Source organism: Myotis nattereri (assembly GCF_964212035.1).
Source record: "Myotis nattereri genome assembly, chromosome: 8".
NCBI lineage: Eukaryota > Metazoa > Chordata > Mammalia > Chiroptera > Vespertilionidae > Myotis > Myotis nattereri.
This window is the reverse complement of record NC_138083.1, coordinates 51,949,038-51,974,435: the sequence shown is the minus strand read 5'-3', so window position 1 is coordinate 51,974,435 and position 25,398 is coordinate 51,949,038. Positions and strand designations below refer to the sequence as shown.

The following is a 25,398-nucleotide window of genomic DNA, read 5'->3' as shown; positions in this document are numbered from 1 at the left end:
TAGGACATGTGCGGGAGGCAACCAATCAATGTGTCTCTCTCACATCAAAGTTCTCTCTCGCTCTCTCATTCTCTCCCCTTCAACCCCTCCCACTCTCTAAAAAAAAAATCAATGGGAAAAAAATATCTTGGGGTGAGGATTAGCAATCAAACAAAAATTCCTATATCTAGAGGGTAGCATTAACAGTGCCTAGAACTGTAGCTACTCAGCACTCTGATCTTCACAACAAAGACTCTGCACTAATTCTTGGTAAAATGCTGAAGCAAGTGGCAGCAAGGGGAGGAGAGAGACCCTGGGGATGAGTTAAAGTGGACAGAGGTGTGGAGGGAGAACCCACAGAAACATAAAACCATGTATGTGCTCAGAAATGAGGAAGGTACCGATGACCAAGAGAAAAACATGCATTACTGAGTGTTTATACTTTAGATGGACAGGCCTGTCCCAGGTGGCAAGGCCCATCCAAATGACCTGGGTATAGGAACACTCCACCATCCATTTTCAATGTGTTAGTTACAGGTGGACACCTGCAGCATGTCCAATAATTGTATGTCCTTGTAATTATTTGGAACTACACTATATTAGGGTATATGGAACCAATATCAACCTGTGTTCATTACAATTATCCACAATCAATAATGTCCCTAATTAAAATTAAAAACAGTGAAATTCTCCTAAAAATAATTCCCATGGCAAATTCCCAGGCCCCTTGATTCTGAAGTGGCAATTCCCTTCCCATGAGGGTCTCTATTTCCTCCCTTCCCTGCCTATCCAGAGTCTAGGAAGCTGGGAGAAAAGCAGACAAGTGATGGAAAGAAAAAAAATTGATAGAAAGTGGAGATAAAAGCCAGCATTGAGCACCTTGCAGGACACAGGGCTGTGCTCTGGCCAGGCCCGCCTCACCCAGCCACCCCTGGGTCTGCCTTCCCTGCAAGCGATCTGGCCTCTGGCAGGGCTGAAATCCATGCCCATCCTGAACACATGCTCCTGGCAGAACTCCCCCGAAACCTTGTCTGGAATGCTCAGCCCTGGTTATCCGCCTACCCCCACTCACCTCTACAGCAAATGCTACCCATCCAATGAAATCTTTCCTGAATTGGCGAGCAAGACTAGGACATTTCTTTACCAAAGCTTTCTGTACCCATTTGAGTCAGATATTATTCTGATCTTTTTACCCTAAAGACTAGCAGCACTGGCATAAGTTTTTATCTAATATTTTTTTAATCTCCCATTTCACCCCATCTAGCCACTTACACTCCAGGATTTTCCTGCAGTGTTTGTAATATGCCAGGCTATCCCATTCTTTGCTACTTTTGTTCTTTTGTTCCCTCTATTAAAAATGTCTGAGTTTGCCCTGTGAATGCCTCCTCATCCTTTAAGGCCCAACTCATACATAACCTCTAAAGGAAGCCATTCCTCATGCTCTTCAGCAGGAATGAGCACCTACTCACCACCATCTCTCATTTCTACTTCTGAGGGGCATCTCCCTTTATGTCTGTCACTCCCACATGGAGTATTTGACTACAGAGCCTTTGCACTACCTGATCACTGGGCCTGCACAAGAGGAATCTCTGGAGAATCTGCCCCACAGGAAATGAATGAATATATGAGTCATTGATTATGCTTCTCTCCTATCTACATTCCCAACACCTCCTCTGTCATTGTCTTGGACACATCAAAGAGCAAATCCCTCTAGAAAGCAAAGGACTTCCACAAACACATGAATAAACAGGAAGAAGGAGGGAGACAACAGGCTAACAATAAAGAAAAAAAATCACAGAACAGGCAAAGGAAACCAGGAGAGAGGCTACCCTCCTGTATTCCACTGTAGAGGTCAGGAGGGCTAAAGAATCCTGAGTCCACAATATAATTTTAAAGCCACCACAAAACCATTTTAAAATAAAAAAAGGCAAAAATGGCTCAAGTCACTGAAATATGACTTTTTCACTGGATAGATCTTAAAGAGAGAGGACAACTGCAACATAACTGTCAAAGAGAAGTGACAATGTGTACTTAATTTCTATTTTATTATAGGTTAACTGGAGGCCCAATGCATGAAATTCGTGCAAGGGGCTTGGCCCCACACGCAGCGGCTGCCTCGGCCCTGCCTCTGCGTTGGCCCTCGCAGCCCCAGCTTCGGCCAGAAGGACATCCAGTCTAATTAGCATATTACGCTTTTATTATATAGGATCATACTTACTACCTTCGGGTAAATCTATAACTCCACTTTGCCATGGCAAAAATTCAAGGAAACACTGCCACAAAAACCAAGAATAGGGTACATGTCTCCTTTCACTATGAGGACAGCCTAGGGAAAATGTTCTTCTGTTTCTTTTCCATTGACCTAACCCTATCCCCAATTCTTTCCCACATTTACAAATCAGTTCATTGGAAAACACCCTAGAATCAGAGCTGAGAATGTCTGAATGTTTTTTATGTTAATATAACTAAGATATCTCTTCGACTTTCAAATTATAAACTGATTTGTGTGTAAAAAATATAAAATAATGTCCACTCACTATTTAAATGACATTTCAAGAGCTTTAACATCAGAAGAATAAAAAAAATAAATTTTTGTTTTGTTCAGTTTGTATTCCTCACTGACAGGAAGAGAGACAGTAGTAATCATTACGTGGCATTTTGAAAATTTCATACTAAAGACAAAAATATATCGTTAAAGAAAAAGCATTAAAATATTTTTTAAATATAATACACCCTTTATAAGAGTACTTTTGATGTTAATTGAGATTTTTTTATAAAAATGGGAGATGCTGCACTTTATATTGTTATAAGCATAATTCATGCCACAATACAAAGTTTTTCTATCTATGTCTCTTTAACCAAAACAACCAGCTGAACCAAGTACTTATTTTATTTGGATACCTCTGTAGATATGATGGGTGTAATTAACTGTTCAGCTAAAAATGCAATTCCATGGTGCTTTTAATGACTTAGGTATACACAGCGTTAGTTCTCAGAGAAGACTAAAAATAGTGATTTTAATTTATTCCTGCTGCCTACAATTACCCACAACCATATATTTTTAAATATTTCCAGCCTATAAAAATTACTAATTTTTGCCACTTGTGTTTATCTGCATTTAGACTTTGATTTGGATAAATTAAGCTCTCAAATGTTCCTTGCTTTATGAAACTCTGCATGTTGTACACTTCAACACAAATAAATGACTTGTACCATTAGAGGTTTAAATAATGTAATGTATTTCATGCTCAGCCTGAAGCTGGATTCCAATGAAGTTGCTAATGCACGTAATGATTAAGTGTAACTCAAATACTAACTGTGTTGTTGAAAACATGACAGGCAATAATTTGGTCTATTATATTCTGCCATTTAATTGCCTAGTACAGACATTCTCTGACACGTTATGAAGCAATGATTTACAATTATTCAAGCTGCAAAGGTCAGAAAGTGACATTATAATCATCTACATAGAGATCCCTTCTAATGCACAAAAACTAGGTAATGCCACACATGCAAAAAAAAAAAAAAAACACATAGAGTTTTACTGCATTAGTAACTTTCTGTTTAAGGTTACTTAAGCCAGCTTAGAATAAACAGTTCATAAGCACACTAATACACAATAGAAAATGTCTAGAATCTTTTCATGAACCCAGAGGTGACAGATTTAGAAAATGCCCTTATTCTCTCCTGATTAGGTAATTCTACTCAACTATTTAACTCTATACACAAGATTCAAGACGAGACGTAAGAAAATCAATCAGAAAATACCATAATCCATAAATCATGCATACCAGGGTTTTGTAAATTATGGCATACAAAGTTAGGTGTATTTCCTAGGTTTACTGAATTGACTAGTTTTCTACTAACTCTTTTTTATTTAGTAACCAGTAATGAAAAACAATAACTCAGGTTGATCAATTTTACCCCTCTTATCCTAATGAAAAGATAATAAAATATTCACTTTTTTAGGCACTTTTCTCTATTATACCAATGTGTTTAACTTTTAACCACTCAAGTGCAATAAATTATCAACACATAAAAAACTGGGAAAAATAAAAAATTTTAAAACAGCAGTTTAATATGAGAAAAGTGAAATAGAGAGATACAAATAAGAGAGACTGAATAACATATTATTAAAGTAAAACACTGTACAAGCAATTTTTTAAAAGAAGATAAGTTTGAACAAAAGCAGGAAATAAGAGTGGTTAGGGGCTGAAAGGAGATAAGCTGCAGCTATTACATGCTAGTGAAAACAACCTAGAGAGAAAAAATAAGTACAAATAAAAGACAGCAACCAAAATAACAAATATTACAAAAAGCGGAGAAATAAGGAAAATGGAAGTTAAAGGAAGAAAACAGTGGTCTACCATTACTACTCCATAACTTAAGTCCATTACTAAAAATACTCTTAATCTCCAGTTTATCATCTGTACAGTGGGGATAAGAAACATGAGATAAACAATCTCATGAAACTATAGAGATCAACAAATAAATATTACTTAAGGCACCCACTAAACCACAGCACTCCATAAATACTATTTATTAGAGTATTATACATACTATTATATGTACACACAGAGAGACACTATTAAATAAATTTAAGTAAATTTAACAAAACACGGTATCTATAACGACTTTTTTGAGCCACTGAGATTTTCAAGTTCTTGACTACTGAAAATAGGCAAAGTTAAAGATCATGGATTTAGTAAAAATATGTGTTTAACCTGTTCTTAAACATATGCCCCTCCAAAAAAATTTTTAACTTATGTATACAAATGCTTTCCATTACTTGCTATTCCCCCCCCCCCACTAAACCCCACTATCAGACCCATAGCCATTTCCATGTTAACTATCCATCAAGTATATATAAATACATCTGTATTCTATAAAAGTCCTCAAGTTCACGCTCAGATGTAAGAAACACATTAAGAAGGTGTATTATTCAAAAACTGTTCCTCGTAAAAGTAAAATAAAAGGCTTGTAAATAAAGTTATCTATAACATGTTCTTAAAACAGGAGTTCAAAACAATACATTTTTTTAATTTTTACCATGCTGTGAGCATGTAAACCACATGGGTAAACAAAACTTAAATCCCAAGTTCTGAATCCAGCTACCCAGTAGGAATTAGACTGCGAAGACATTCAGCTTCTCTTTCAAACTAACTTAAATCCATGACAGATTGTAGCTAAGATTTGCTGAGAAGGGATAAGAGATTATCTTAAAATTCAACTTAAAGATTCAAAGAAAATCAGTGTAGATTTTAAAAACTGAAATGGAAGTTTAAAAGGTAGCTTTTGTTAAGAGAGTAGCTAATACACAATCTTAAACTAAGCCTCAGAAAAAAATATCAGCTATATATTTGATGAGCGTCGTCAAGGTTCAAATAAAAGACACATAAAGATATGATAAAGAACTCAATCACAAATAATCCGAAACATTAATACTGAGCTCAAATCAACAAAATCCACTATTATTTCCATTAATTTCACCATAAAATACTAGGTTTTGTTTTGTGTAGCTTTTTCCAAGAAAACCAACAGGTCAATAAAAAAAGTAATAATAAATGTATTGCCTGCCCCACTATTCTTATATAGTATCATGCAATCAAAATTATTTGAAAACATTTTTTCTGTCAACTAAAATAATGAAGAGGTTATTAATAAAGTTATAAAAAAACATACACTAAGACACTAATTACTGCAGAAAAGAAAACACAGTGCAGGACCTTCTGTTTGTGACAAAATTATACTGTTAATGTTCCTGAAAGATCACTTCACCTTTTAAAGCATGATTTTTTTTTTTAAGTAAAATTTATAGCAATTAAAGCTAATGAAGAAATGCAGCATGAGTTGCTTATGTTCAGGAACTAATAGGTCCACGGAGCAGCTCTAAGATTATTTAGCCATCAATGATAATGAATTGACATTGTCAGTGATGTTAATGTACCAATGCTCTCTACTGCCACTAATCTGGTAGCCAACCCTTACATCTTTTTTTTATGTTTTCCACTTTAATGTTTAACTTACATACTGCCCTATCCCTTTGAAACACATGAACAACTTATGAGACACTAACATTGAAGGGCATGTAACTCACTATTTTTCTACTCCAACAACATAGATCAATAGGCATTTTTTAGTTTACTTCAATTCTTCAGAATGATTAGCTGCATTGTGAAAATATCTATACTGTAAAATTATTATGTAACTTTTAAATTAAATTTCATTTCTAAAATAAATAAGAGATCTATCATTTCATAGTCAAATACAATTCAATGACTACCATAATTCTAAGAGATACAATTTTGGAATCTAGATCGCTTTTCCTATGCACACACATATATGTAGAACTCTACGATAGCAGTATAAAACTCAAGATATCTACATGCATTTTCAATTCTTTATCTTGGGCATCAAAAATATAAACCGCTAGTGCAACATTTCAATTGTATGTGGTAAGCATTGAGCTAAGCAAAGTGTGCATTATTCAAATTATACAAGCAAAGCCCATCAATCATGTATCGTTTTTGATGCTACATGTGTTAAAAACTGTTCTCTGAAAAAGTTTCTTTTCCTTTTCCAGGGTCTTAGTAACCCTAATAAAAATGATGGAATTAGATTTCTAATAACAGTAGTATGCAAAAATTGTTTGTTTTGTGGAAATGAATGAGGAAGAAACTGCTTATGGTCATCTGACAGCAAATTTTCGTTGAAGTCAGGGCCTTCCTCTTTCCTATAACTCATATGGTAAAAACAATAAATGAGATATCTTTTTAATTTCAAGACCTAGAGCAATTAAAATGAACCATTTGGTGCTCGACCCTTGCAGCTAAAATCAGTAGCAACAAAACTCATTCTGCACTGATCTTCAGGGGGCTTTAGGGCAAAAGTTCGTCTTCATTTACTTTAGCTGCAAGTCACTGAACCATCAATTCTGTCCATGAATAAATCACAGACCATGGTTAATAAAAGTGCTTGCAAAGTCATTTTTAAAGTTATCTTAAGAGTCAAAAAATACAATGGCATCTTGGGATGAAGTGTAGTATCCAAGAAAAACCAGGTATTTATGACTTAAAAGTGATTTATATTTACACAATAGTGCCAACCAGAGGAATTTTCAAATAAAAAAATAACCCTAAAATAACATGAGCACATTGCATAATTTAATTGAACCTAAATTATTTTGTGAATTAGACATAAGAATTGCAGGTTTCTGAGGTTTCACAGAGAAAGTGTTTTTATGTGATACACTTATTAATTCATTTCTCTGGCATAATAACATTAAAACATATCTTTAATCAGAAGTAGGGTATTAAGATCCAGCTCTGAATGTCCTATGACATACCATAGACACCATGGTATGTCATGGCATTTTAAAACATTTTACAACATCTCAGTGCTTCCTATTAAATGTAACACATTTGAGTGACAACTAAAGATTGTGAATGATTCATCAGAAGAAAAACCCATTAACCAAAAAAGGAAAAAAGTTTTGAAATAAAGTTACATGAAAACATACATTATACACTGTTTTTAAAGGTTCGTCCCTGCAATAATAGTAACCAGTTATCCGAAATTAGGTCCTTTTCTGCTTTTTTCCTTATAGAATATGTCCAATGGATCCAAAGAGCCACTAATGTGATTAAAATTAAAGCAGCAAAGCAAAAGTAAAAAAACATACATATACACTCCTAAAGCTATATTATGCATTTTTTATGTCTTTAAATGGAATTTCCAGTTCTCTCTGCCAATGTGAATGAACATCCTATAATTTAGTCAATTTACAGATTACAGGTTCAAATTGACCTTGTAGCCCATAAAATTGCTCATCTTCAGTACAGGATTAGAAGTGGAGAAGAATGTCATAACTGTATTTAAGGAATTTATCATAACAATGGGAAGGGGGATATGCATGCGTAATTTTAGCCCCTCTTACTCTTATCAGTTCTGAATTCTGAAACAATGAATATCCTGCACATGCTTCCTGGTTCACACAGTGGAAACGGTTTCAATTTACTCACCCACACACATGACACTTGTATTCCCTCATCCCAAGGTGCCTTTTGACATGGTTTCTGGCATCGCCAAGCTGAGCTGTTGCGAAATGGCAGATCTTGCACTTGAATGGTTTTGATCCTAAGTAAATTTAACATAAAATATTATTTGAATTTGAATAATACTGTACTGATACTTTAAAAAGAGGCTTAGACCTTAAATCATACTTTCAATCTAATTAGAAATTTCTGTCCCAAAAATGGAGCACTTGCGTTCCTTTCTAACTTGAAATGACCTGCATTCCATAATTATTCCACCAAGGAGACTTGAATGCTTCAATGAGTGTCCCTAATTTTCAATAATATTTCTAAGATTTAAAGTCAAAAGTGACTCAGGTGACTAATATCAAGTAGATGAGATAAATAATTTTAAATATTTTCCTTACAATTCACAAAAGTATCTTTTACAGTCACTCCACATTTAAAATGTGACATTTTAAAAATATAAATGCATACGGAGTAGCTGATATTTTCAAGTATATTTGTCATCAAGTAAATAAACTTCTGCAGCTTTGAATTTATTCACATTAATAATGGTATTTTAGATATTTTTTACATTTATTCCCAAAGAGTCACTATATTACTATTTTAACAGCATAGAATTTAAGAATATGCAATGGATAAATTATTTGCTTTTATGGTCATTTTATAGTCAAAAATCTGTACTGATTCTGCAAACCAAAAGAACTGACATGTTAGTTATTATTAATTTCAAGAGCAAATATTTCAACATAAAAACATAGTACCAACAATTTTTTTTATTTCATAAAGAAATAAAATTAATCTATATTCAATGAGAAAACAAAACTATTTCATAGTCAACAAACTTAGTGTCAGTAGCAGACTATACCCAATGTAGTTACAGATAATCAGTATCCACATTAATGAGAAGCTACACTTTTTAAGGTGCAACATATATACACCATTTTCTGATTTTCTAGCCACTAAATCTTCAAATAAATGAAAATCACAGAAATCACTGTTTAAAGTCAGTGCAATATGTTTCCAGATTTTTCAGTTCATGTTGAGTCCCTATTTGGTGAAACACCTCTTCTAACATGATCAGACAGAATATGAAATATGTGAACTTGAATAAATATACAAAAAGGCTCAAACAAAAAAAATGCAATAAATCAAATTTGATCAATGAACCTTTGTGCAGTGCCCTTGGAAAAAAAAATCCTCCAAGAATACTTTGTTGAAATTGAAGCACTCAGTAAAAAATTTTAGAGTCTTAAATTTCAATTTAATTCCCAAAAGCTGACAAAAAAAGTGAAGCATTTAATTTTAATCTTCTAACAGAAATAAAAAAGTCAACAGTAGTACTAGCACGGGCAGACAAGGTTGAATATTTCACAGTTCAATGACAATGAAGCCAGATCTCTCAATACTTCCATTTCTGCCATTAGAAGTAGATATAAAATATATTTAACACCTGAATGGTTATATCTAGTCAGCTTTATGTGTAAATGTCAAAAGCAGGTTGAGACTGAAGCTTACAACAATCACATTATATCAATCACATTAGAAACTAGTTTATTTAAATGATTCTGATAAAACTAAGCCTATCACCACTTTGAAACACTTCATCTCAACAGAGAACTCTATAAAGGGACTTATAAACGACATAAGTGAAAAGAATCAATTTACCTGTACTTTGGATTAAAATGCATTCAAGATAATAGGTAATTATGAAATTATTAATTTAACAATAACATCAGGACTTCAAACAAAGAGAATAAAGCTCCCTCAACATTTGTATTACAATATAGTGAAAGGATTTAAAATACCTATCTTGTGGATTTAAGCTTTAGTCTTGCTCATCCTGCACTGACATTGTGATGAGCTCCTCCTTGTGTGAACACGTGTGCCACAAAGGGCCAGATACAGACCTTCAGTGCTTTCAATGGACTGTACATGGCTCCTAGGCGAGACACTCTAGCTCCTTCAGGTCTCAGTGATTACTGCTAGTGTGTTGACAACACATGAATGAGTTACTGTGTTGACAGCTTTCATGCAGAAATCATGAAGGCTCTGAGTATTTTTCATATCTTATATCCCAAGTAGACTGTGTTAACATCTTTCTGTGCCATTAAAATCCAAACACTAGGGGACCAGAGGTACTATTTTCCTTAATATCAGTCATTACTGACTGTTATGCAAACATGAATGTGACATTAAAATTAAAAAATTAATAAAAATTTAGATCTTAAAGAATCAAGTCAGACGTATACACCCAGCATCTAATGCCTGTTAACTCTAGCCCAGTGACACGCGAACTCATTTTTTTGATTGATTTTTCTTTGTTAAATGGCATTTAAATACATAAAATAAATATCAAAAATATAAATCTTTGTTTTACTATGGTTGCAAATATCAAAAAATTTCTATATGTGACACAGCACCAGAGTTAAGTTAGGGTTTTTCAAAATGCTGACACGCCGAGCTCAAAAGGTTCGCCATCACTGCTCTAGCCTGAATGCTACAATCCTCCCTACACACTGGCACTTCATTACTTCATTCACGCCACTGTCCATCTACTTATTCACTTCTCCAACAGTAACGTTGAGAGCCAGCTGTGTGCAGGGCACAGAGATGAAGCAGTGAACAGAATCACACCCATGTTCTCACTCTGCTTACCTCCTACAGACCAACTCTCCTGAACCATCTCTTCTTAAGCCAACTCAACCTCTCAAAACCATCACATAATTAGTTACAGACACCACCAGCCCTGGCTTGGGAATTTTTCAGTGAAGTCATACAACTCCCTGGTTCCCCACATGTGAACACTTCTAGACAGCACGAGTGACCAGTACACTTGAACAAAATGAAGGCTTGCAGTATTCTAGCTTAAAGACACCTTCCCTGTTACAGGAAATTAAAGCTCTAACAGAATGATGCAGGAGAGAAGAGGACCAGGGTTTTGTACCACTCATGTAATGGGAAAGGAGACCCTGCTCTTTCTGCTCATGCGGTGGCTTCAGACAGCAAACACCCTGGAAGCTCTGCAACGCTTTTTCCCTATAATTCTGGATGACCAACTCATTTATTTCTTATAGTGCTGCTTTCATCGTACTGAGTATGGGAAGGAAAGGTTACATAAAACATATAGTAAATCACAAAGTATAAAAACAAGGATTGGAAGAGTAAGCCCTTTTCCAGTTAACCATTAATAACAGTCCCTGCATTACTATTTCATGGACATAAGCAACAGATCAGAAAAGCAATTCATTCTAAGAGGCGCCAAGAAAAAAACTTGGGAGTGAAAACCTGAAGAGCAACTTCCCCAAAAAATGCTTTGCAAGACTGAAATGGCAGACGGGCATTGTGTCCTCAGGATCACGCCTTTGTTGTGCTTCAGAACACAACAAAAATGTGCTTGCTGATAAGCCCAACACAAAATGTTAAAAAGTATGCTAACTTTTACTAAATGTTACAATCAATGATGTAACTTATATAAGTAGGGTTACTTTGTCACATATTGATAGTTACCTCACTTTCACATCCACATTAACTTGATTTTAAATGCAATTAATACATATAGTCAAGGAAGACTAATGGACTACATTCTGCACTTAACCTGGTGGACATTTTCAAATGGCACAAGTGACCAGTGCAAACCTATTTTGCATTGTAAACGACTAAATAAATCTTAATGGATTAAGAATGATCAGCTATCAACACACAAGGGAAATTAAGTGCTGAAATGCCTACATTGATTATTTTAAATTATTAGCCTTACTCTGTTCTTGAATTTGTATGCTTTTAGTGAGCTTTAACACATTTACAAGACTTATTGACTATAATTACAAGAGAATTCAAGTAATGGACACATCAATTATAAGCAACATGTCTTGACCAGACAGTTGCATAAAGAATTCTAAAAAGAGCTCCATTAGCATTTTCCTCTTAGTTTTATTCAGTTTTATCTGCCTTAAGAGGGCATATTAAGAAAGTACATCTTTTCTGTGCACGTGAACAAGCCCAATTTCTAAAACTGTATCATTTCAGAAAGTAAGCTGTAATACAGCATGCACAGAGGTATTAATAATGCCAACAAACCACCACCAGGACTCCACTGCACTGGGAATAGCTGGAATCAAGAGTACAATGCTGATATTCACCTAGAACCTAGAACAACCTTATGCAGGTTTCCCTGATACTTTCTCCAATGAAAAACTTTTATCTATGTTTAATCACCCTAAACTATTAATAATGTTTCATATTCTTTTGTCTTTCTCCTGTGATGATGCAAAAATTTTCAAAAACTGCATGAATTTAAAGTATAGCTTTAATAATAAGCCATTATTTTAAAGTACAGTAAAATAAACCTTACAGTTCTAATGAAAATATGTTCATTAAAATGTGAATTTATTATTCAAATCCACTCATAAATTCAACCATGGAGACAGAACTTGTCTAAGCAGAGCACAATGATTTAGAAAAGCTGTCTATTTAAAATAAAGAATGTATGGCAGGTTTATAGAAACAGTGCAGTGAATTTTTACATAAATTTAGAACATTGGCTTATACATTTTTCAGAAAAAAAAAAGTTTTTAAAAAATATCTACCTAAAATTAACCACGAAGCAGAGCAGAGACTCACCAGGTTCTACCAGGTCCTGTATCAATGAACACAAACCCCTGAACATACTGACTTTGAAAGCTGTTGACTATTTCTGATCTTTGAAAGTAGAATTCTGTTGCCTGGGAATTATACTTTTGGATATAAACTACCAGGCAATGAATATTTTTAAATCCGTAAAATTGTATGAAAATATTTATTATCTCATTCCTCAAAAGCCATTTAATATGTCCTCTGAAACAGCGGTCGCCAACCGTTGGTCCGTGGACCCCTGGTGGTCCATGAAGTCCAAAAGGTTGGCGACTGCTGCTCTGAAACAGTGTCACTTAATAGATACCTTGAAAAACCAAACAGTTTGGACCTAAAACATGTGAAAAGCTGTAAGAGACAGGAATGTAACAAAAGCACCAGAGGCACTAGGCCTTTTGATAAAATTGAAAGGTATTTATGAAAGAGCCTGCCTTTGAGATCAATGAGGCCTACAGGCCCTCATAGATGTTAAGTGTCAAAAATGACTGTGGCAGTTGTCCCAAGCACCACCCAGCAGTCATGTGAACCGAGTGAGGGCCAGCAACAACTGCAGCAAGGATTGCATATCGGGTGGGAGGGAATGTCCATATTTTACCATTCAAGGGCATGTTATAGAGAAGCACAGGTGCCGCGGTTCACATACCTGTATGAGTGCGGATGTGGGCCAGGAATGCCATAGAATTGCTACTGCGACACATCTTGCCACAATACTTGCAGACATTTCCCTGATTCTCCTCTCGCTCTCGGTTGATTTGCTCAGTGTCTTCCACTATGTACTTATTCACCTCCCGGAGCAGTTCCTCATGCTGCCCTTTAATATGCAGAAATAAATTTTGCTCCGAATCAAAGGGCTCTGTACATTTGACACATTTAAAGGTGGCCCCGCCCTCCGGAAGCTCCTCCACGCTGGCCTGCTCATTTCTCATGTGGCCAGCACTAGCCAAGTGCTGATGCAGGTTGCTCTCTGTGTAGAAGGACTTTCCGCACAGCAAACAATGGAAGTGTTTCTCCTTTGTAGGATGCTTCATGGCTATGTGAACATTCAGTCCACTTAACCCATCTGCTAAGAAACCACAGTCATCACAACGGATTCGTGTGGATTCGCCAAAGGAGCTGCCTTCAGATTTCTTCTTTTTCACACCTTGAGCACAGTCTTTTAAGGGTGACTCACTCATTCTCACTTCTGTTGTTATCAGACCCTCTTCACACTGGTCTATCAATTCACCATCTTCCGGGTTCCTTATTCTTATTATGGAAGAATCAAACCGGCCAAAGCTATACATGGCCTGCCCTTTATCATCAACATTAATTATAGTTTCATAAACATCATTACTTTCAACCGTGCTATCAGAAGCTGGACCATCCTCTTCTATAACAACTTCAGTTTCATGTTGGGAATTCATCAGAATTTCCTTATTTTCCAAGATAGAATCTCCTTGCATAGCTTTCAAATCCACTGAACTCTGCACATTTCCAACTTGGTCTTGACCACGGCTATCCAGGTTTAGCTGTCCTCCCATCATTCTCATCACTACAGGGATGGTGCTTTCAGCTGAATGGGCTCCATCCAGATCTCCGAGGCATCCATGTTTACTGAGGACTTCACCTCCATGGTCTCCTCCATTCCCTCTGTCGCTATCACAATGTGCACTTGGATCACTGATGTCATTCAATTTATTGTGATTGTTCTTTGTTGTCTCATAAATTAAAGCTGAACTTCCTGAATTTTCATTCTGAAATTTGCTTGGGGAGCCATTAGAGGAAATGCTAAGGGTCACCACTTCCTCGGGTTTCCTAACTTTGTCCTGGGCAAGGGGCTGTTGCAAAGTTTCACAAAACGAAGGACCTTCACTGAGATTAGATTCTTCTTCAGTCTCAATTTCTATAGAGTCAGGAACACAGAGTACTTTAGACATGTCTAAGTTAGTATTCTCATCTAAAACAGAACGACTAGTAGCATTTGTAGATTTAAGAGTTTCAGGTGATTGGTCTGAAATTATCTGAAATTCTTCAGAATTTTGTCGATGCTGCTCCTCAGGTATGACGACGTTTTTAGACATTTCTGAAGGACTTGCTCCCACGTCAGAAGAGTTCAGGTGAGACTGCCTTTTCACCTTGTGCTTTTCTGTTGCTGCATGCCTGGTCATCTCTCGATGAGTCACAGCATAGTAATCACATGCCATGCAATAAAATGCAAACTCTTTTGTGTGTTTCCGTTTTACATGCAGTTCTAGGGAAGCTGAAGAGTGAGCACTAAACTCGCAGTGTGCACATTTATTGTCACTTGTGCTCAGAGCACCTCTCTGTGAGCATACTTCCCTTTGCTGCACCAGGGCCTCTGGTTCTAGAGATACTTGTTCCTTCTCATCAATAACGTGACTGCCAGCTTCCCCATCCGTAGAATGAAATACATTTTCAACTTCAACTTCAATTGGATCTCCGTGCTCTTGTCCTGGTTTTTCTGAACTGGAGGGATCTGGTTCAGCTGACTTATTAGCCTGTTCATCTGAACTGGTGCTCCTACTACAGGCTTCAAGGTTAGCCCCCTCAGGGCCAATAATGATATCTGAACTTTGTTTTCCATTTGCTTCTATTTCTACACGTCCTTTATGCTTCTTGGTAGCACAATGACGCTCCATATCTCCCTTAGTTACAGTATAATATTTACACACTTTGCATAAGTAACTATATTGGTGACTATGTTTTCGTCTAATGTGAACGGTCAGATTTGTAATACTAGAGGCCAAGAGGCCACAGTGTGAACATGTCCGTGAGATGTTACCTTTGGGTCTCCCTCTCTTTGGAGTGGTGGTCAAAGCTAACTCATCATCTTTGGAGATTACGCCAGACTGTGGCTGTTCCTTGGCAGTGAGTATGCTCTTCTCCAAAGAGTTACATTCCTGAAATTGCACACCTTCTACGTCGCCTTCTGTCCTCTCGTTTCCAGAAATTGTAACCTCTTCTTTTTTGTCATTTGCACCTATACAAACCCTTTCAATACATTCTTCAAAGCTTAAGCCAATATTATTTTTCCTAGCATTTTCAAGATGTTTGCTTCTCTTAATGTGTTTCTCCATTCCTTCTTTGCTCAATGAATAAAGATTACATGCTTTACAAAGAAAGTGGTAGTCCTGACCGTGCCTAAGCTTTATGTGTCGTGTGAGAACAGTGGAGGACCGTGTTTTGTAAAAGCACTTCTTACACTGAAATTGAGGTTTATTGGGATGCTTTACTTCACTTCCATGGCTTTCCCGGGTTTTAGTCAGTTCTTCCTGAGCCACTCTTTCTGACTCGCTCATAGTCTCCTTTGTGTTTTCTGATTCTAAAGTACTTAAAGGTAAAGTCTGTAAAACCAAATCATTGTTAAATGATTGAGAAGTCTTTGGTTGAATCAATAAGCGAATATGCTTCTCAGTTGTCTTGTGTTCCTCCATGTCCTTCTCAGACAAGAAGTACAGATTACAGGGAGAACAGAGAAAGCCCATACTGTGCTTTTCCTTCATGTGGTCTCTAAGATGTGTTTCATTCAAGGAAATAAATGAGCAGCACTGACAACTGAGCACAGAGGCAGTTTGCTGAAGCTGGTGATTGTGCAAATGTTCATGTAGGTCCCTCCTCGACATGCTGGAGAAGTCACATGTCTGGCAGGGCAATTTCACCTCTTTTACATGGCACCTTTTCATGTGGACTTCCAACTCTGTCCTACTTGTAGACACTTGGCCACAGTCTGTACAAGTACATGACATCTGACGGTCAGAAGCTGCCCTCACTGTGGGAGGGTCAAAGTAGCTCTCAAGGTGGGCATTTCTTTCATCCTGCTTCAGGTCCAGGGTTTCTGAGGAAGATACACACAGACTGTGGGTACTGCCACCCGTTTCTATGTGTTTAGGCATGGACTCTGAATCACCTGTTTTCACCTGTGCTCTAACGTGTTTCATATATATCCTGGGAGATTCACTAGTGCCCCGTTTATTAATTCCTAAAAGATTAAACCTTTTCTTGGCTTGGCCTTTTAAGGGAAAAGGGCCGCTTCGTCGTCGGAAGCTATTAGCCAACATGAGAATGTTTCGCTCAGGTCTCGGTCTCGAGGTTGCGCTGATACTATGTGCTGTCTGTAGAGTCTTTTTGGTAGATTCCAATTTATCTAAGAGACCCTGTGAGGCTACTAATGCTCCTAACTTTTTATTCTGGCTTTCAGGATTTCGAGTTGTACCAAAGGAAGTGACATTTTCTTCAACAATCTCTCCCTTTTCTAGCAAAGTACTCCTGGACGGCCTCATTTCAACAAGAAGCTCACTGCTACTTCCACTCTGCTTAGAAATACTGCCTCTGAAATCTTTAAATTTGCTTCCACCATTTCTTAGTCCTTTTGAATCACTATTCTTTGCTATTTGTTTAGATGCTCTTGGTTTTACACGAACATTCTTTGTTCCGATGGTACATGATTTCTTAGGAAAAGGCTGTTTTGTTAAGATCTGCACAAATCCTCCACGAGCAGCAAGATTCTGGCGCCGGAGATGTGTTTTTCCAAGACAATGTGCGTTCAAAAGGTTCTCTTCCACACACTGAAAGCCACAAAGGTCACAAGAAAAGACAGTCCGTGACCCATGTGTTTGTGTGGCATGGGTCTGCAATGCTGGGCTGCTCTCCGCTCCGTGGCTGCAGGGGCAGTGGGCAGGCTCCTTAGACAGCGGCATGTGACATTCAGCATGCTTCTCCAGGTCCGAGCAAGAAGAAAACAAACGGTCACACGTGTTGCACTTGAAAGTTGAATCAATCTTCCCGATGGTACAACCAACACTGGCAACCTCTTTGCTGGGGAAAGATTTTGTTTCTGGGTCAAGGGAAACCATTTCCTGAGCAATCATCTTCTCGGTGTCTGTTTTCTGAGAAACAGTGTCAGTTGGGCTAGAACTGCAGAGAAGGGAAAACGAGGTGGGAGGACATGTATCTCCATCTGAGCAGTCATTCAGGAAGGACGCCTTCACCATTTCACTGGACGGGACCTCCACTTCGGAGAACCCACGAACACCCTGCTCTTCGGACCTACAGGGCTCAGCCTCACTGAATTTCATTCGCTTGGAAGCATGTTTATTTCCATCTTCCTCTACAAAAACGCTGGTTGATGACTCTGAAAAAGCTCTTTTGCTAGCGGAATTCTCAGAGGAATTCACTACCAAATCAGACAAGGGCCTACACTCCACATCCTGAGATGAAACAGTCCTTGAGTCTTCTGCTTCCTTGTTTACATTTTCATCCTCATCGTTCTCTGGTTTCTTCTCAGTATCCATCATTACTAATGTGCCGACACTGCTCCTCTGTCAGGGTAGCTCACTTGGCACTCATAACCTGTGAAGAAAACAAACATGGTATTAAACCTTTGAATATAAAAAAAGACACACATGTTAATCCAAAAATCAACATAAGGTGAAATACTGGATGAAAAATATTATAAAATTAGCCTCAATAAGATTTCCTTCATATTGAAATTAATTTGATCACATGACCCTTAATGAAAAGTATGAATTAGATTTAGGGAACACCATATCACCACGCTGTGACTCAGGAAGCAACACTATGCTATCTTCCATAGAAAGGAGGATTTTCTCAAACAGCTTGCAAAAAAACTCCCAAGTTTCAACTCCCTTCACCACTACATTTCAATTTACTAATTCTTTTTTCTAAATAGAGAAGCCCCCTTTTCAAATTCTGTTTCAGTGGACTCCTACTCTATAAAGCAGATTAAAACAAAACTGCTGCCAGGTGGTATGGCTCTGTGGTTGAACATCGACCTATCAACCAGAAGGTCAGGGCACATGCCTGGGATGCAGACGAGTCAATCCCCAGTAGGGGGCATGTAGGAGGCAGCCGACCAATAATTCTCTCTCATCATTGATGTTTCTATCCCTCTGTCCCTCTCCCTTCTTCTCTCTGAAATCAATAAAAACTTAGTTTTTTAAAAAGCTACACAAATGGCCAAAAAGCACAGGTAAACATTATCAACGTCAGCAGTCGCTAGAGCAATGCAAATAAAGCCATAATTTAGCACCACTTCATATCCACTAGGATGGCTAGAATCAAAAAGTCAGGCAATAACAAATGCTGGTGAGAATGTAGAGAAACCAGAACCCTCACACAATGCTAGTTGGGATGTAAAATGATGCTGCGGCTTTGGAAAACAGTCTGGCAAGTCCTCAAATCACTAAACATGGAGTTACCATAGAGCCCATCAATTTCGCTCCTCGGTATATGCCCAAGAGAAACGAAAACGTATGTCCCCACATAAAAACTTGTACACAAATATTTATAGTAGTATTATCCATAACAACCAGGAAGTGGAAACAACCCAAATGTTCACCAATGGATTAATGGATAAGCTAAGTGTGGTACAGCCATACAATGGAATATTACTCAGTCACAAAAAGAAATGAAGTACTGATTAATGCCACGGGATGAGCATTGAAATCATTATGCTAAGTAAAAAAAGCCAGTCACAAATGACCACATACTTATATGACTCTTCTTATAAGAAATGTCCATAATAGGCCAATCTATAGAGACAGAGAGTAGATTACTGGTTCCTTGGGGGTAAGGGGATATAGATAAAGGGTATATTTACTTTTGAGATGATGAAAATGTTGTAAAATTCACTATGGTGATGGCTGCACATATCTGAGAATATACTTAAATCCATTAAACTGTAGCTTAAATGAGTGGATTGTATGATATGTGAATGTCTCAATAAAGCTACTTAAAAATATATAATTTGTCATATATAATCTACAATACAAAAATCTCTTGTATTTGTAACTGTATCATAATATAGTGACATGCTGTATGTTTCTTGTTGAAGAGTGAAAAAGATAAATGTACATGGTTTTTTGCACTTATATTATTTCTTCAGACTGTGTTCCAGAAAATATTAATTATATCTCTGGTCAAATAAGTTTAGAAAACTCTGGTTTGAACAAAATCCCTTTACACAGGATTTCTCAGTACATAAGCATTTCTCAAACTAATTCTACTACAGAACCCTTTGTTTATCAAGAATCTAGGAAAACCAAGATGGCGGCATAGGTTAACGCCGGAGTTTGCTGCTTTGAACAACTACTTCAAAAGTGAAACTAAAAGACAGAACGGACATCACCCAAAACCACTGGAACGCTGGCTGAATGGAAGTCCTACAACTAGGAGGAAAGAGAAACGCATACGGACACTCAGAGGAGGCGCAGTGCTGAAGTCAAATTCTGAGGTGCGGAGTGCGCGGAGCGGGCTGGCGGCGGAGGGCACGGTTGGCGTTTTCAATCGGGAGGGAGTCGCAGACTCTGAGCTCCAGATACCGGCGAGTCTTTAGGGACCCAGACTCAAACGGGAGAAGCGGGACTGCCTGGCTTCGGTCAGAGCGAGTGCAGCTTTCTCTCCGAGCTTTGCAGCGGGTGCTGGGACTCAGAGAGGCAGAGCCCCTGGGGACAGGACTGAGAGCTGCCATAACTGCTCTCTCTGGCCCACCCTGTTGATCCTGTGCAACCCGCCCCGCCCCGCCCAAGCCCTGCACAGAGGCATTTGCCGGATAGCCTCAGGCAAACGCCAGATTAGCACCTCCCTAGAGGACAGAAGTTCTCTCACTGCTGACACAGCTGATTCTCATAGCCACTTGGCCTGGAGGTCAAACCCTCCCTGGAATTAGCTACAAGATTTAACTATAAGACTGCGCACAAAGACCACTAGGGGGTGCACCAAGGAAGCATAACAAAATGCGGAGACAAACAGGACAAAATTGTCAATGGAAGATCTAGAGTTCAGAACCACACTTTTAAGGTCTCTCAAGAACTGTTTAGAAGCCGCCGATAAACTTAATGAGATCTACAAGAAAACTAATGAGACCCTCGATGTTATATTGGGGAATCAACTAGAAATTAAGCATACACTGACTGAAATAAAGAATATTATACAGACTCCCGACAGCAGAACAGAGGAGCGCAAGAATCAAGTCAATGATTTGAAATGCGAGGAAGCAAAAAACACCCACCCGGAAAAGCAAAATGAAAAAAGAATCCAAAAATGCGAGGATAGTGTAAGGAGCCTCTGGGACAGCTTCAGGCGTACCAACATCAGAATTATAGGGGTGCCAGAAGATGAGAGAGAGCAAGATATTAAAAACCTATTTGAAGAAATAATGACAGAAAACTTCCCTCACCTGGTGAAAGAAATGGACTTACAGGTCCAAGAAGCGCGGAGAACCCCAAACAAAAGGAATCCAAAGAGGACCACACCAAGACACATCATAATTAAAATGCCAAGAGCAAAAGACAAAGAGAGAATCTTAAAAGCAGCAAGAGAAAGAAACCCAGTTACCTATAAGGGAATACCCATACGACTGTCAGCTGATTTCTCAATAGAAACTTTGCAGGCCAGAAGGGAGTGGCAAGAAATATTCAAAGTGATGAATACCAAGAACCTACAACCAAGATTACTTTATCCAGCAAAGCTATCATTCAGAATTGAAGGTCAGATAAAGAGCTTCACAGATAAGGAAAAGCTAAAGGAGTTCATCACCACCAAATCAGGATTATATGAAATGCTGAAAGGTATCCTTTAAGAAGAGGAAGAGGAAGAAAAAGGTAAAGATACAAATTATGAACAACAAATATGCATCTATCAACAAGTGAATCTAAGAATCAAGTGAATAAATAATCCGATGAACAGAATGAACTGGTGATTATAATAGAATGAGGGACATAGAAAGGGAATGGACTGACTATTCTTGGGGGGGAAAGGGGTGTCGGAGATGCGGGAAGAGACTGGACAAAAATCGTGCACCTATGGATGAGGACAGTGGGTGGGGAGTGATTGCGGATGGTGGGGCGGGAACTGGGAGGAGGGGAGTTATGGGGGGAAAAAAGAGGAACAAATGTAATAATCTGAACAATAAAGATTTAATTAAAAAAAAAAAAAAAGAATCTAGAGATTGGTGTTCCAAAGAACCTTTTAGAAAATGTTCTTTTAGCCCTGGCCTGTGTGGTTCAGTGGGTTGGTCATCGTCTGTGCACCAAAAGGTTGCCGGTTCCATTTCCAGTCAGGGTACACATCCAGGTTACAGGCTCGATCCCTAGCAGGGGGTGTGCAAGAAGCAAGCCAATCGATGTTTCCCTCTCACATCGATGTTTCTCTCTCTCTCCCTTCCTAGCTCTCTAAAAATCAATTTTAAAAATGCTCTTTTAGATACAGCATTAGTTTTGTTATTCAACATTTGTAATAGGAGAATAAAAGGAGGTAAGAGAGAATGAATTAACCACATGTATGTTCCAAAAATTCCACTTAGTGTCTACTGTTCTTGGTTCTAAATTCTGCAATTACAGCAAAGAACAACATGAAACATCTGCCTTACAATGTAAGTAAGGGGTGAGGCAATATATTATTTTTAAATACATATATTCGTCATCCAGGACACTCCCTTATGGTCAAGAGAAGTCACTCGCATGCATGCAACAAGTGAAAAAGAAAAAACACACACACACAAAATCTATTAAACAACAGAAGACATTGGACATTGGCAACAAAGGGTAGTGATCTCTGAGAGAGGACAGCTAAACCAAGTGAGTCCCAGCTTACTACCTGGAGCAAGGACCCAGGCCACAGCACAGGGAGGAGTCTCCCAACAGAGCTGAGGGGCAGCTAGAGTCTGTAGGGCAGATTAAAGGAAAGGAGAGGTGCCAGAAAGAGAAGCTCAGAGGTCTACAGAAGTCCCATAAGACAGAGAACACTGGCAACATCCCCCCCAAAAAAAAACTGTTTTATGCACCTCACACTAAGTCCTGAGACAACTACTGCTCCAAATTCTTCCATAGCAGATTCATTTTGCCTGTTCCAAAGTTCATGTAAATGCATTCAGACAATATGTCTTTTGAAGGAGGAGTGTTTGGCTTCTCCTGCTCAGCAGAATATTTTTGTTGAACATATCGGCAAAATGCACGGCATGGATATATCTTGATTCTGTTAATAGACACCTGAGCTGCTTCTCCTTTTTTGGCTCTTATGGTAAAGCTGATATGAATATTCCTGTACAAGTCTTTTTATGACTATTTTCATCTCTTTTGTGTAAATACCCAAGGGTGGTACTACTGGGTCACAGGGTGAAAGGACAGGGTTAGCTATACGAGGCACAGCTTGACTGATCTGCAAAATGGTCACACTGTTTTACATAGCCACCAGAAATGCCAAGAATTCTGAGAGACCCACGTCCTCGCCCACATTTGACACTGTATCACTCCTTAAAATTTAGTCATTCTTTTCTGCAATTCCCTGATGACTGGGGATGGTGCCAAATACTTTGTTTTGTGCTCTGTGAAACACTTGTTAGCCTTTTGCCCATTTCATAATTCGGTTGTTTTTTTATTATTAAGCTGGAACAGTTGCTTATGTATTCTGGGCATAAATCCTTTCTCAGACATTGTGATATAAGAGGTATTCACTAAGTACTTCTAGATTAAATGAAAAATGTCTAAGATACGCTTCAAAATAGTTCAGAAGAAGGGCATAGTGAAGGCTATGTGCTGATAATAATGCAAGCTGAGTAACAGTGACATGGGGATTCAATATACTAGTACTCTTCCATCAAATTGTGTAGTCTGTTTATGTTTGAAAATGTCCATAACAGAAGTTATGGTCAATATTTTTTTAATGCCTGGTCTAAAATGGAGTGAATTCCCTTCCTTCCAATGTTGAGTCTAGCCATCTCTTACTCATCCACAGCTGTGGCACACTATCTACTGCCCTCACTGTGGACACGGCAGGAATTTCATCTTGAGAAATAATACGTATAGAACATAGAACACATAAACACTGACTCAGGGAAGACCCACATGCGTCTATTCAGAAGTAATGGTCTAAATATAATGCCCGACTCATATATTTTTGGAGACAAGAGAATGACAACTACATGAATACGCAGGAACCAAATAATGACACCCTTTATTATCATCTACATAATAGCTTCAAAAACTCTAAAACAAAAGGAGGAAATGTTTCTACACTTGTTATTTCCCAACTAATTTTTTAAATTACTGAAATAGTTCAACATGTCACTATATCAAGAAAGAACAACATTCAACATACATATACTGGGTGCCTGCCATATGAAGGGAACTATGCTATAAACACTTTCTCTGCCCAAATTAGACTCATGTTCTGTTGGGATCCATATGCAAAGGAACTCTAATAGAAGCCACATTTGATGATTGTGTATGATATAAACTAAGATCTGAGTAGAGGTGAGCAAGGGATCACATTTCCAAACAGAATATATGGCTAAAATAGCAGGAATATCACTCAAACTTAACCTTAAAGAAACTAAAACCATTTTTTTCTTTTGTTGAGGGAGCAGGTAGGAACAGTTAAACATCTCAAGTGGGAGAAAGGGCTCAGACAAAGCCTTAAAAAACGCATGATGAGTGTGTGAGACTGTTGGTCCTCCAGACAGCTAACAGCTAAACTCTGCCGCTCTACCTAAAGCTCAACCAAAGGCAGGTGGTCACCCAGGACCCCATCATACAGGCTCCGAATTAGAGCTGGAATTTATTCAGTAGTGTCAGTGAGGAGTCACCAAAACCCAGCTTGGCTTTAAGAAGATAATTTCTCAGTATGTAGGACACATCACGTGTGGAGAAATCCAGAAGCAAAAAGTGTGTATTCTAACAGTTTAAGTTATAAGGCCCAGAACCGGGATGATGTCAGTAACCAGTAGTGCAATGTGGTTTATTAAGTATCTTGAAGTGATCTGGAGGGATTAAATGGAAATGATCAGAGGATGCTCATGCTGATGTAAATTAAAGAGAAAACCTTTCCTCAGAAAGGGTGTTAGAACAATACCAATAGAGATGGGGATGGAGTCTTTTGGTTTTTTTAATGGAAATAAAAAATCACCTGAGTGGAATAGTTTAGGGGCTCATTTTTCTGAAGATACATTTCATTCATTCACTCAACAAACATTCAAGTCTCCATTGTTCCTTAAAGGCCCTTTACTTCTCTCAGGAACAACTGCAACCCTTGGAGTACAGAGTATGGAAAGGTGTCCTCTGAAACCACTGGTACTTATACCCAGTGGAGAAAGAAAATAAGTCTCAGATTTCTACCCACAGTAAGGTTTCAACATTCAGGCGACCTGATAAGTATTTACACTAGAATAATGAGATGTATTATGAAGCCAAATCTTAAAGCACACTATTATGCTTCCTGTACAAATTCATTAATTACCACTTAATGCATATCCTCACCATTCCCAATGATTTTTAAATATGCAGGCCCATTTATAGTATCCACTCTTATCCAAATTCTCAACTAGCTGTGCCCTAAGAAATAAGTTACATGTCACTTCATCATCTTCAATTTTACCTATAAATTATTAACTCACCAAGAATCTATCACGAAGGAAAGTTCCTGCCATAACTGAAATAGCCTCTTCTATGGTTTTAAAAGGAAAAAAAGTAGCAAAAAAAGGAATCAAAACACTCATACTTTTTAAGAACAATAATAAAACAAATCACTAGCAGCCTTCTGATGACACCTACTGGCCACTTCTCATGGGAAGTTTCCTGCAGCATTTTAAAGGATTTCAGGAACTATTAGAGAAATATAACAATTATTCAACCATTTCAGATGCTATCAATACTACTGGGCAACAGGCATGAAAATTTTCACTCATTTACCTCCTTTTTTCCCATTTTTTTCTCATTACAAGCTTGTCTTTGTTTCT

The 25,398-nt window shown here is 37.9% G+C and overlaps 1 protein-coding gene across 1 annotated transcript in view; it reads right to left on the bottom strand.

Moving 5' to 3' along the window:
* The window catches only part of ZNF407 (zinc finger protein 407), a 400,972-nt gene that overhangs the window by 358,652 nt on the left and 16,922 nt on the right, over positions 1-25,398 (bottom strand). Inside the window, exons 3-4 of the mRNA XM_081097576.1 lie at positions 13,291-17,996; positions 8,001-8,115 (exon numbers count right to left, since the gene is read on the bottom strand). Of these exons, the coding sequence (XP_080953702.1) occupies positions 8,001-8,115; positions 13,291-17,941 (4,766 nt within the window). The 5' untranslated portion in view covers positions 17,942-17,996. The remainder of the gene's footprint in view (positions 1-8,000; positions 8,116-13,290; positions 17,997-25,398) is intronic.